General features: G+C 39.7%; 1 protein-coding gene across 11 annotated transcripts in view; it reads right to left on the bottom strand.

Annotated features, from left to right (window-relative positions):
- The window catches only part of RHBDD1 (rhomboid domain containing 1), a 202319-nt gene that overhangs the window by 120732 nt on the left and 68406 nt on the right, over positions 1-13181 (bottom strand). For 10 of the 11 annotated variants that reach the window (XM_023193836.1, XM_023193833.1, XM_023193835.1 and 7 more), the window contains exons 4-6: positions 9201-9289; positions 7234-7290; positions 639-782 (exon numbers count right to left, since the gene is read on the bottom strand). In XM_023193836.1, the coding sequence (XP_023049604.1) occupies positions 639-782; positions 7234-7290; positions 9201-9289 (290 nt within the window). The remainder of the gene's footprint in view (positions 1-638; positions 783-7233; positions 7291-9200; positions 9290-13181) is intronic. The other variant, XM_023193842.1, reaches the window with a different exon arrangement.

Raw genomic sequence — 13181 nt, 5'->3', positions numbered from 1 at the left:
ATGCCCTTTAAATGAATAGCTGATTTTTAGTCACTACTCAAACAATAAAAACAGTAATTCCCAAACTCATAATCCAAACCTAGAACAAAGACGGCAGAATAAATACAGCGTTTTTTCAGATATCGGTTGGTAAAAGAAACTCCTGGAAAGCCTGTTCAAAATACAAATTTCTAGGCTCTACCCTCAGACAGATTGGTTCAGCAGAAGTCAAACCTGAGCTTGAATTCTTAGCCCACATGATGTTGAAGGAGATTTGTGGAAGGTTTATGGGCAATATTTTGATACTTAGTGACACTGAGCCTTCTTTACACATATGAATTCCAAAGAAAATCTCTTTTTTTAATCATGCATCTAAGAATTTTAAGTTTCTTGACTTTAATGCCAAAGCATCGAGTGCAGCAGGCCTATAAAAAGAACCACTTTAACAATACATACCCAGTCTGGCACCTTACTAGCTTAGGTTGCTGGGAATATGGCATCACACCCCATTCTTTGTCATCACAATCTGCACACATTTTTCATCTACGAATCCTTTTTCTGAACTATTTAAAATTTAATTTGCTACAAATAGCCCTTTTTCAGGCTACCTTACCACAAGAGGTATGCTTTAAAATAACCGAAGGGCACAAGACTCCTACCTCGGTCCCAGAGGCTGGCTCGCAAAGCTCTCTCAAGCTGTTCTTCTTCACTCAGTCCTGCTGTGTACGTGTCATAGTTCCCGGGTGCTTCTTCATAGTGACCCGGCCTGCCATGCGGGTAATAATCCTGATATCCGGAGCTGCCTACAGGCACAAGGAAAAGGTTCTAGAACACAGCTATGGACTGTTGTTTTATACTTCCTGTTTTGTATAAGCAAAGACAAGCAAGTAAGGCACAACATTATTTTAGGTATAATAATTATCCTCAAAATAAGAAAAGATGCCAAATGGTGATCGTCTTGTCACTGTATCCTCAGTGCCCACCATGGGGCTGGACACGAATGAGTCCTTATGTGCTAAAGAGGAAAGGAGATATTAATTCAGAGGGTAGTCAGAAGTCCTGGGGAAGAGACTGGAATGAGCTATTGATATATGGAGTGGATTCTTTCAGCTTAGAGCTACTCAATACTTGAAGAGTTTTCAGTGAACTCCTGGCTTGAGTCAAGAGAATGGTGGAAACAATAGTTAATAAAGTCTTAATGTCTTGGTGCTCTGTACAATGAGGGGCAGAACAATGTTTCATACAGATCCCACAGAATACTTCAGACAATAACAACATCAAGATGCAGCCAGTTTCTCTGCGATTGTAATTCTATGTCAGAGATTATAGTTCCCCCCAAAAAAGGGTTTCTAGATAAAACAAGAAAGAAATACAACTTCAAAAAAAAAATAGTTGCTAGATAAAACAAGAGAGAAGAGACAACTTGGTCGTTAAATAATGCTTTAGGTACCAAACTTAGGTACTCCATTAGTAAAGGTCAATAACAGAGAAAAGTTCATTTTTGCAAGATATTTCCATTGATCTTTTCAGTTTGAGTTTATTCCTTACATTTTCTTTAACTGCCAATAGTTAGAGAAATTTGTTTGGAAGAGATTTTTGTTCCCCACAGAAGGTTACCAATCTCATTCTGGCATAAAGAGAGAGAAGTAAAATAGTCTGATTTTTTTCTCTTCTTTCCTGCCATTATTATATTCTTTGAAATTGATGCTTCAAATATTTAAATAATGTGGTTTGGATTGCTGATGAAGATTCCTAACCTTTACTATGAGTCTTTGTGACAGATCTCCATATTATCCCACAGTACAGCAGTACAGGCTTGAGTTAGAGCTTTAATAAGGCTACAGAAAAAACCACAATCCAGTCAAAGGAGGAACACTGAATGGTAGAATCTCATTAATTGAGATTTCATGCTCAGAATTTTTGATAGTTGGTCCTGAGGCTATTTAAAATTTACTGTTGTATTGTTTATGAATATTTACCTAATATGCAAGATTAAAAGGGAAACTGTTAATAGGCACTCTAGTAGACTTCATTTTCATATAAACAACGAATGACAAAACACACTAGTTTCAGCTGATAGCCTAATATAATTATGTTTATATAAATATTGGTCATGAAAAGTAGTTGTGTCTACTGATGTTTTTAGAACAGCTTTATTGAGATATAATTGACATCCATACAATTTATCAATTTAAAGTATACAACTCAGTGGTTTTTAGTATGTTTTGGAGTTGCACCATCATTACCACAATCAATTTTGGGCATTTTCATCACACCCAAAAAGAAATCTGTATTTTTTTTTTTTTTTATACTTTAAGTTCTAGGGTACATGTGCATAACGTGCAGGTTTGTTACATATGTATACTTGTGCCATGTTGGTGTGCTGCACCCATCAACTCGTCAGCACCCATCAATTCGTCATTTATATCAGGTATAACTCCCAATGCAATCCCTCCCCCCTCCCCCACCACGATAGGCCCCGATGTGTGATGTTCCCCTTCCCGAGTCCAAGTGATCTCATTGTTCAGTTCCCACCTATGAGTGAGAACATGTGGTGTTTGGTTTTCTGTTCTTGTGATAGTTTGCTAAGAAAGATGGTTTCCAGCTGCATCCATGTCCCTACAAAGGACGCAAACTCATCCTTTTTTATGGCTGCATAATATTCCATGGTGTATATGTGCCACATTTTCTTAATCCAGTCTGTCACTGATGGACATTTGGGTTGATTCCAAGACTTTGCTATTGTGAATAGTGCCACAGTAAACATACGTGTGCATGTGTCTTTATAGCAGCATGATTTATAATCCTTTGGGAAATCTGTACTCTTTACCTAACAATCCTCACCGGCCCATCCCTTCTCCAGCTCTAAGTAACCACTAATCTACTTTCTGTCTCTACAGAATATGCCTATTTCGGATAACTCATATAAACAAAATAATGTAATATGTGGCATTTTGTGTCTAGCTTATTTCACTTAGTACATTTTCCAGGTTCATCAATTTTGTTATATTTATCGGTACTTCATTCTTTTGTATGGGCAAATAATATTCCACTGTAGAGCTTCTACCACATTTTGTTTATCCATGTGTCAACTGATAAACATTTGTATTATTTCTACCTTTTGACTATTATGAATAATGCTGCTACAAACATTTGTGAGCAAGTTTTTATGTGGACATATGCTTTCATTTCTTTTGAGTATATACCTAGAAGTGGAACTGCTGCATCACATGGCAATTCTGTTTAACTATTTGAGGAATCACCAGAATGTTGTCCAAAGTAACTGTACCATTTTCTATTCCTACAAGCAGTGTATGTGGGTTCCAATTTCTCCACATCCTCACTGACATTTGCTATTATTTGCCATTTTATTCACAAACATCCTAGGGCATATGAAGTGGTATCTCACTGTGGTTTTGATGACTAATAATGTTGAGTGTCATTTTATGTGCTTATTGGCCATGTGTACTATCTTCTTGGAGAAATGTCTATCTAGATCTTTTGTCCATTCTTAGTGATTGTGATAAAACTCTTCTAACTTGATTCTATTTTACTGAATGTCCTTGAAAGTAAAAGAAAAAGGAATGATTTAAATAAACATTAAATCAAATTGTTTAGGATTTTGGAGACTAATTCTGAAAAGCCTTGCCCCAGTGCAGTAAACATTAATGAGGATTTACTAAATACCTCTAACAACCCAACTTTCATATTTTCTCTCACCTGTTTCCCATGTCAAAATATTAACATTATTGATATTCAAAACAGGAAAAGGAGACAAGTACATTTTCCAAATCCTCACAATGGCTTAAAACTGAACTTGGATCTTACCATTTTAAATATGAACACTTATTCTTAAACTGGTCTCTATCCAATAGAATCAGAAAAATTCAGCCCCCATTGCTGCGTTGGGGAACACCCAGCCAGCAAGTTTCAGACCTTGAGAGTAAAGGAGACCGTGGTAGTGTTTTTACAAATCTTATTTTTCATTCCTTAGCAAAAAAAAAAAAAAAAAAAAAAAAAAAAAAAAGACCTTTCACGCGAGGACAAATGGTAAAAACACAATTAATATATCTTCTCCACAAAGAATCAAAGAAAGTGGCAACCATTCTGCAACACTAATAGAATATTTACAGAGACGTCACTGAATAGCATGGGATGCTTCAGCAATCCCTGCATACAGAAATGGCCCAATTCCCTAAGAGTGCCAATTATTTTACTGGAATACAAGAAGTATATTGGGTAATTTCCCACACGGCTCATTATCACTTTCAAACCCCTGTGGAAAGTCATTCTGTTATGTAAGATCTAAGCAGCATTTCTACCTATCCACCCCCAAAAACGCTCAGTTAATTCAAAAGTCAAAATAACCCAAAGGTCTCTGAATATTTGCTCACCATGTAGAAATTATATATCTACACAGAGTTTTAATTGCCAGATACACATGTGATGATTTGAGGCAACATTTTCTTGATGTAGAAAAACATTTTTCTTCATGCTATTTCTTATTTTAAAATAATCTAGCAGTTCTTCAATGAAATAAAGTCAACAACTCTAAACATCTGAATATTATAAAAACAAATTTGGTACTTGTCAGACAAAACATGGGGAAAGAAAATGGGAATGCTTTGGTGCCTTAAATCAGAAAGACCAGTGTGGTTAAACGTTCTGTATCATCGATCATAAATCATCAACAGGACCCAAAATCTCATCAATATCTATTATCATGAAAACAGGTCTCCTCCCATAGGACCCAAAATTTTCTACGGCTGTTTCACTGGCTCAATGAGACGTTTTAAAATCTTCATAATAAACATTCCTGGAAAAACCTAGCAATCAAACAAATAAGATAAATAAATTTAAATTATGTCCTGAGAGGAATACTAGTTTAATTTTTTTTTTTTTAGTTGCATACTTAGGCTCTGTAGTAAAAGAAAATCTGGTTATCATTATTCTATTAACTACTCCATCTGTTCCTTATACACATACCAGGATTTCATGGCAAAGGAGATCAAGAAACACCACCAAGATTAGAAAAATTGGTTACAGCTTTTTAAACATTCATGAGGTTCTTCGACCTATAAAGACTTTCCAGCTAAGGACAGCCATATTAAGAATAAATCATTACTTGTAAGATATACATATGCTCTCATAAAAGTTCCCTAGATGACCATTAGCATAGCCACCTGGCCTTATGTAGCTCTGCCTTTGAAGAAATCCAATCACTTCAGAGAAAGGCATATAACTATGGTAATCTTACAGAGGTTAAAAGAGGTAAAAAGGGCTTTTTATTTTCGCCCTTCATTCTCTGGTCTCTGTGTCTGTGCTCCTTCCATATAAGAAGGAAAGAAGCTGTTCTCTTCAGTTCTCTTTTTTAAAAAATAGAAAATAAATGGAGTGCAAAAGAGAGAGAGAAAAGACAGTAAGTAGAACTGCCCTATTTTGTAAGGTTAAATTGACAGTGTCAATCTCATATCCTTACACAGTAGAAAAGGCAGGAGCTAGCAATAAGATTCTACTGGAACACCCCCATACCCACTTGTTTACACATTGTCTATGGCAGCCTTCATGCTACCAGGACAGTTTAACTAGTTGCAGCAGAGACTATATGGCCAATAAAGCCCTTACTGCCTACAATATTAGCTGTTCGGTCCTTTAAAGAAACCGCTGCTAGTCTCAGCTTTAAGCTATAGTGGTCCTCAATTAATATAAACAGAAACACATCTTAGTACATTTGGGATGCTATAACAAACAGCCATAGACTGGCTGGCTTAAGCAACAGAAATTTCTCACAATCTGGAGGCTGGAAGTTTATGACGCCAGCATGGTCAGTTCTGGTGAGGACCCTCTTCCAGGCTCCAGACATTGGCTAGCCATAAGTAGAAAGCTGAAACTGGATCCTTTCCTTACTCCTTATACGAAGATTAATTCAAGGTGGATTAGAGACTTAAATGTTAGACCTAATACCATAAAAACCCTAGAAGAAAATCTAGGTAGTACCATTCAGGACATAGGCATGGGCAAGGACTTCATGTCTAAAACACGAAAAGCAACGGCAGCAAAAGCCAAAATTGACAAATGGGATCTAATTAAACTAAAGAGCTTCTGCACAGCAAAAGAAACTACCATCAGAGTGAACAGGCAACCTACAGAATGGGAGAACATTTTTGCAATCTACTCATCTGACAAAGGGCTAATTTCCAGAATCTACAAAGAACTCAAACAAATATACAAGAAAAAAACAAACAACCCCATCAAAAAGTGGGGAAAGGATATGAACAGACATTTCTCAAAAGAAGACATTCATACAGCCAACAGACACATGAAAAAATGCTCATCATCACTCGCCATCAGAGAAATGCAAATCAAAACCACAATGAGATACCATCTCACACCAGTTAGAATGGCAATCATTAAAAAATCTGCTGACTTCTTATATCCTCATGTGGCAGTGAGGAGCCTAGAGAGCTCTCCGGGGTCACTTTTACAAGGACATTAATCCCACTTATGAGGGCCCTACCCTCATGACCTAATTTTTTCCCCAAATCCCTACCCTACTAAAATCATCACATTAGGGGTTAGGATTTCGACATATCAGTTTGGGGAGGGGCACAATCAGTTCACTGCATTAAGACATGAGTGTCCCAATGGCCATGGCTAACATCCGGCTGCCGGGCCTGATCTAAGATACTACCATGTAGCCACCCCAGACTGGAATGCTAAGGCTTTAGCCTAAAATAGGTCTTATGCTTTTAACAGCAGGTCCTTTCTATCTATTTACACAGACACTTAGAAAAATACATTCTTCCTCATTAAGTCACATGGCATTTATTAGAGGCATGCCTATTTTAGCATCTTAGGGTATGCAAGGGTTTCCTGAATATACATGGGATGGGCTGTGGAGAACTATATACCTAAAACCAACTCCTAACACTTTCCCAGCAGCTGAGTCTCAGACTGAGACTCGAAGCACCAAGGTCTAATATGAATCTTATTACACATGAGAGACCGCCTATCAATCATATCATGTTTTCATGTCTGAGTTACCTCCTTCCCTGGCCTTCCCTACCAACCCCACAAATATGCTCCCTAGGTTACCCCTCCAACCAGCTTCCAGGCATGTTAGAGGCACAGTTACATAACATGTGAACGACTCCACCACAGCATCAACCAGTAGTATCCTAAAGTACTCTGTAGAGCTGAACACGATAATTTTAAAAATAAGTTAAAATTTATTAAATGAAATAAAGTGCTTACCTGAACTATTAAAGTAGTATTGCTGTCCTGGGTAACCAACATTGGAGGAAAAACCGCCTAAACGTAAAAGAAATAAATATTTTAATGGCAGCCACAAAGTTTTAAATGCTAATTGTTCCAGTAATTAGGAACTTCTCTGGGACAAAGCCCAAGGTCATTTCAAATGATTTCTAAACACTTACTAAAATAAACTCCCTTTTGTTTGGGGGTCAGCCCGACAGGGAAAAGAATGTGTGTGTGTGTGTGTGTGTGTGTGTTTGGGGGTGGGGAGTGGAAAATGAAACCCTAATTTACACTCACTGAAGTTCCTTAGTCTTTGCCTGCCAAAGTACCAAGGCTCAGCTTTGATGCCTCTGTATAAGCAGAGATGCTCTGGCTAAATGGAGAACCTTCCTCAAACAAGGGTGTTAGGAGAGCCATGTTCCTTCCCCTTCCTAGGGGACTTTACCCTTTCTTGTCCCTATAGAAGGCAGTAGGACTGTCTACTCAGTCAGTTTGGCACGGCTGAATGAAATGAGGGAGGGAGGGCCAAGGACCACACCCTCAGGGCGACCCTCCTCTTCCAGGAGGCATCAGATGGCAGCTTCCACATGCTGGGTCATTTTCCACGGGGTTCCTGTGTGCTTCCATTCTCAGCTCGCAGAAAAAAGGCCGAGTTTGCAGGCTATTTGCAAATTGCACTGAGTGTTCTAATTTTCCTATTTAATTTTCTATCGTATTTATTACTTTGAAAATAGAGTGGTGTAAAAACAAGTCTCCATTCATTTTTTAAGGCTTTTAAAACTAAGAGTTTAAATGTTATAATTATGGGGAAAATCCTGTTTAAAAATTAAAGTACTTGCTTAAATTTCACAACATGTCTGCAAAAAGCTTTACTAACCGCTTCATCATGAGACACAGAAAAAATAAACAAGACATTAAACGTCTGAGAGTCATCTCTTTTATCAGTACTAATGAGTATTAAATTATATTGAAAATATCATAAAACTGGACATTTTCAATAAATGAAGTTCCCACTGCCTCCTTTAAATACATACAGTGGAAGCACATTAATAAGCCAATGCGGGAAAATGAGAATCTGCTTAGATGCAACACAGCCTGTAAAAACCAACCAAAAGTGAACACAACCTGCTAATAAAGGTGCCAGGGCAGTGCCTGGAAAGCTTTCTAATATCATGAATATTATATGGTTCTCAAGAAAACCAGTCATCAGCACAAACTGTGAAAAAATTATTTACGGTTCAAGAAAAGGTAAAATAGTCTCAGAAGCTCTCCCATGAATAAAAGATGAAATAGTGGAACTCACTCTATAAAACAAGTGTTTGCAAACCAGTTTTCTTACAAGTCAAAATAAGAATCGCATTTAAAATTAAGAGGTCTAAAAAATACAAGTATTTCTAAATGAAATATTTTCACTGAGTATCAATTTGAAAGGAGAAACAAAATTTTAAAAAGCAGGAGCTAAGCTTCAAGCAGTAACACACTTGGTTTGGCCATGCATGAATGTATGGCTCATCCACCCAGGACCTGGTCGTCAGTCTGAATTCTTTAAAATACTGGCCATGCACTTCAGTCCAGGCTTCGTTTTCTTTTTCAACTTTGCCTTGCACGTATATTAATTCATGGACTATTACAGAAGAATGCATTCTTTTAAACGCACTTTAGTTCTCTGCATTCTTTAGGAAATCATGGTTTTCTGCGGGTAGCATTAAGGTTAAGGGTATAAATGCATACTGATATTTGTCCCCTAAGAAAGTATCAGATTGAAAATTTAAGTGTGCAGCCTCTTTTGTGGAGCAATGTAAGGAATTGCACTGGTTGTTTTACCTTTTGGTTTAAAAAGAAAAACAGGCATATTAGGGAATTCCTGAGCTGAACCACAGGGAAACTTGGGGTTGCTCCTGTTCACATTAAAATGAAGATGGAAGTCCAGCTTGTTGTCATGCCAAAGGTGTTTTATTCTGTACCTGCAAGTGCTTCCATCATTTTCTTCAGAGGCCCTTGAGTGTACATTAGTCCAACAAGAATCCCAGCCAGATGCCCAGCGAAGGAAGTCCTAAGAGAGAAGGAGACCCTTTGTGAGTGTTTGTTCTGCTGCTGATCAGAGACATTCTGTCTCCTCATTAGCCCAGTGCATGTCAAGTAGTCACAGTCCACAGGCTTTGTTCCACATCACGTCTTTTATGCTAAGCTGCATTTAACTTAACAATATTGCCCACCTTAAAAAAAAAAAGCACAATGAGTAACCACCACCACATGTTTCAAATGTAACACCCCTCCTTAAACAGGGGAAGTGGGTTGGCTCCTGCAGAACAGCGGAAGCATTTTGTCAAGACAAGTCATTACACTGCTTTCTGTTTTTCTCTGTACCTCTTATCACAAAACATAAATGGAATCAGTTTTCTCTGTTTGGCATTAAATCTGGAATTATCCAGCCATTGTGAGGGATGATGTCTATCTGTGTTACAGCAGGGCAGACTGCTGCAGTTTTCTACCCCATGGATGAGTGAAGCAGAGAGCAAGTGAAACTCAGCAAAAGGAACTGAGATGCCCACCTGCATCCGCCAAAGTTGTCTTCGTATTTATCTTCTAGTCACTCAGAACAAAGAAACACAAATTTAAATTTCAAACTTGAAAGATGAGTTAGGGCATGAAAGTGGTTTAACTCTTCTTAAACTGTCATCTAAAAGTGGCAATCACTTATAAAATCTATTTTCAGAGGTCTACTTTGCCCCAAGCGGCAACACGCTTTGTGGAGTTCCCTGGCTGAATGATCTCCCACCCAGCCTGAGTTTAAGAAATTACTGGGGATTCTCAAAAACCTCTGCATGTTACCACAAAAGCGGAGTTGGTGGGGGGGATCCCTACACAATGAGCTGTTCTTTATGCACTTGACCTCCATTTCCAGCTGCCCGCCGCCCTCTAGATACCCCCGCGCACACATGCACACATCCACTGACACCTTAAACTAGGCTTTTCTGGTGTGCCACTCTCATTTCCCCTTTGTAATGCCTCTCATACTCCTCCCAGCCTTCCCATTCCTACTGCTACAACCACGCTGCCATCTGAACTATTTGGAAATGCCCAGTATTGGGCACAGAGTGAACCCCAGATGAATGTGTGTTGAATGAGTAAAATAAAGGAAAGAGAATCATCCAGCTGGTCCCCCTGAGAGCCGGCTCTTGCTCTCCAGTGCATCCAACACACAGCCATCAGTTCTCCTCCTAAGGCAGAAGGCAAGCGGCGTCACTGCCATCCCCTGAAATCTACTGGCTCTCACAGAATACTCCAGTGTGTGTTCAAGCCCTTCCAACACTTGGCCTTGCTCATCTCTGCAAAGTCAGAGGGTGGAGACCCTCATCGTCTACTACATCCATTCTCACACGCCCCACTGTCACATCCCCCAAGCACTCTCTGGCCACAGGCTAAGCCAAACGGCACCTCTGTCAAAAAATCCCACCCCAGTTGAAGAGTCGCTCTTTCCTTCTCCTCCCTCCCCTCAGAGTCACTGCTCCTAATTTATTATGGCACGAAGCCAGTCTGCTGGTGGCAAAGTGCTTACACGTCTGCCTGTCCGTCTGTCTCTCTCTGTCACACATAAACTCCCTGAGGGCAGCAATGGTATCTCATTCATACATTACACAAAATTAGAAGCTTAAAAAAAAAAAAAAAAAGTCAAGCAAATGAATGCATTCCCACAGCCTGGAATAGTGACCTCTCATTCCAGAAGGTGGGAAACTGAAAGTTATGAAAGAGCCCGATGGAGACTCTAAGAGCATAGCCTTTATGTGGCTTTCACACATGTATTCCAAACACCCAGGACAGTGCCAGGCATATGAGAGGCTCTCAAGGATATGTTGAGTAAATGGCTCAAGTGTGCCAGGACCGTTTCACCAAGACCATCAGGAGGTAAGTTAAAACCACTAGATCTTCAGTTCAGGGTGCTTGCTGAGCCATGGCAGTCACAGAGCTAAGAATCCACCATTTGGTAACCTACCTGAGACTCAGAGTCAAAACCAACACATTTCGCCTACTATGGCAGCAGCCTAGAGGAGAGTTCCTGAAACACCACAAGCAAGATGGTTCTGAGTAATTTTCATTGTCTCCAAGCTATGAAAAGACTGGTTGGCTCTCAGGAAAAGAACATGCAATGAAGAACACTTAGACAAACAGGAGTCTTGTAAAGAGAACAGCATCGATTCTTGTTCCCATTAGCTGATTAAATGACACTATTGCCCAAACAAGCCCTCATATACATGCACACGTGCTAAAAGTCATGGCATATACACGTGCGTGCACACACACACATGCATGCACACACACACCACATAAACGATCATTCCCTCAGGAGGGCATTATTTTCATCAAATATATCTACTGAAACAGGAGTTCCCTGACCCGCCCCTGCCCCTTGCAGGATGTGCCACAGGGGTGTGACTTGTCTGTTTGGTGGCCGTGCCTGCTTAAACCCCTTACGGGAAAGGGAGCACACTGATGGACAGGTGCAGGGGCTGGGATGAGTGCTCCCAGGCTTCAGCCCCATGGCAATATCCAGGGGTGTGTATCTGCAACTCCTGAAGCCCAAGTGGGTGTGTGTTACAGCGTACTCTTTTAGCTTTGCTGTCCACAGTCGGCTTACATGTTAGACAGCTCAGTGGACCCTCTGCCTTTTCACAAAGGATGAATGTGAAGCTTTTATTGGGTGATGGAGGTGGCTCAGTGGGACTGATGGGGAGCTGGAAGTGGGATTGATGGGGAGCTGGAAGAGGGATGGAGTGGGAAGATGGTCTTCCCCTGGAGTTTGGCTGTCCAGTGATGTATCTCCTCTCTGATCGTCCCCAGGTAAACTCCTCTCGGCATTCCGATGCTCCTCTTCACTCTGTTGCGCCATTCTCCTGTTCTTCTGCTCTTCTGTTCATCTCTTTACCTCCTTCTGGAGCCTGGGGTCTCAGGTTTATATGGGTAGAGGAGAGCGGGGCATGGTGGGCCAAAAGGCAGCTATTGGGTGCAAAAACAGGAATGCCTGTTGCCATTTAGGGCTATGGGTTTCCGGGATTGATGGTGGGGCCTTTGCTGGGAACTGCCTTCTTCTACCCACTGTTTCTGTCTTCTGTCCATGTCACTACTTCATATATAATAAAAATATGGGATTAAACATTTTTTCCCCATTTTCTGGCAAAAATAGTAGTAACTATACTTTTAGCTCCCCAACCACGCTAGGAACCCCAACCATGCTAAAAAAATTGTATAGTAGTCCCCCATTATCTGCAGACCCCCAACTGGATGGCTGAAACCATGGATACTACTGAACCTTATATATACTATGCTTTTCCGGTCTCATAATCATAACAGCTACTAAGTGACTCACGTGTGGGTAGCACAGACAGCATGGACACACAGGGCGAAGAGATGATTCATGTCCTGGGTGAGACAGGGTGAGATTTCACCACGCTATGCAGAGCAGTGTGAAATTTAAAACTTATAAATGGTTTATTTCTGGAATTTTCCATTTAATGTTTTTGGATCAAGGTTGACTGGGGCTAACTAAAAACGCAGAAGGCAAAAATCACAGATAAGGGAGACCACTGTACTTATTTTATTCTATGCTCAGGCTCAGTACAATCTGCCACCTATTAATAGCTCTAAAAACGACAAAGAAAGTGGCAGTCTGAGAGATACAAAGAAGTGGCCAGGACCAGTTAAAAATATAATAATAACTTCAATTTAGATGAAAAGAATATAATAATATCAGTATTTCTGAAACTCTGGTTTCAAATCAACCTTCATGGTGAAGCATATATGATAGAAAATAACATAGAAGGAAATTTCAATTTAAAACTTCAACCTATTAGACAATTAATCTTGAATCTCATTTACAATATTGAGTACAATACAGTGAAATGAATTTCTTATCTATCTCTAAATGGTTTTCAGAAGTCTGAGTTATA

The sequence above is a fragment of the Piliocolobus tephrosceles genome, chromosome 11, assembly GCF_002776525.5.
Source record: "Piliocolobus tephrosceles isolate RC106 chromosome 11, ASM277652v3, whole genome shotgun sequence".
Classification (NCBI taxonomy): Eukaryota; Metazoa; Chordata; class Mammalia; order Primates; family Cercopithecidae; genus Piliocolobus; species Piliocolobus tephrosceles.
This window is presented reverse-complemented; position numbering and strand designations above follow the sequence as displayed.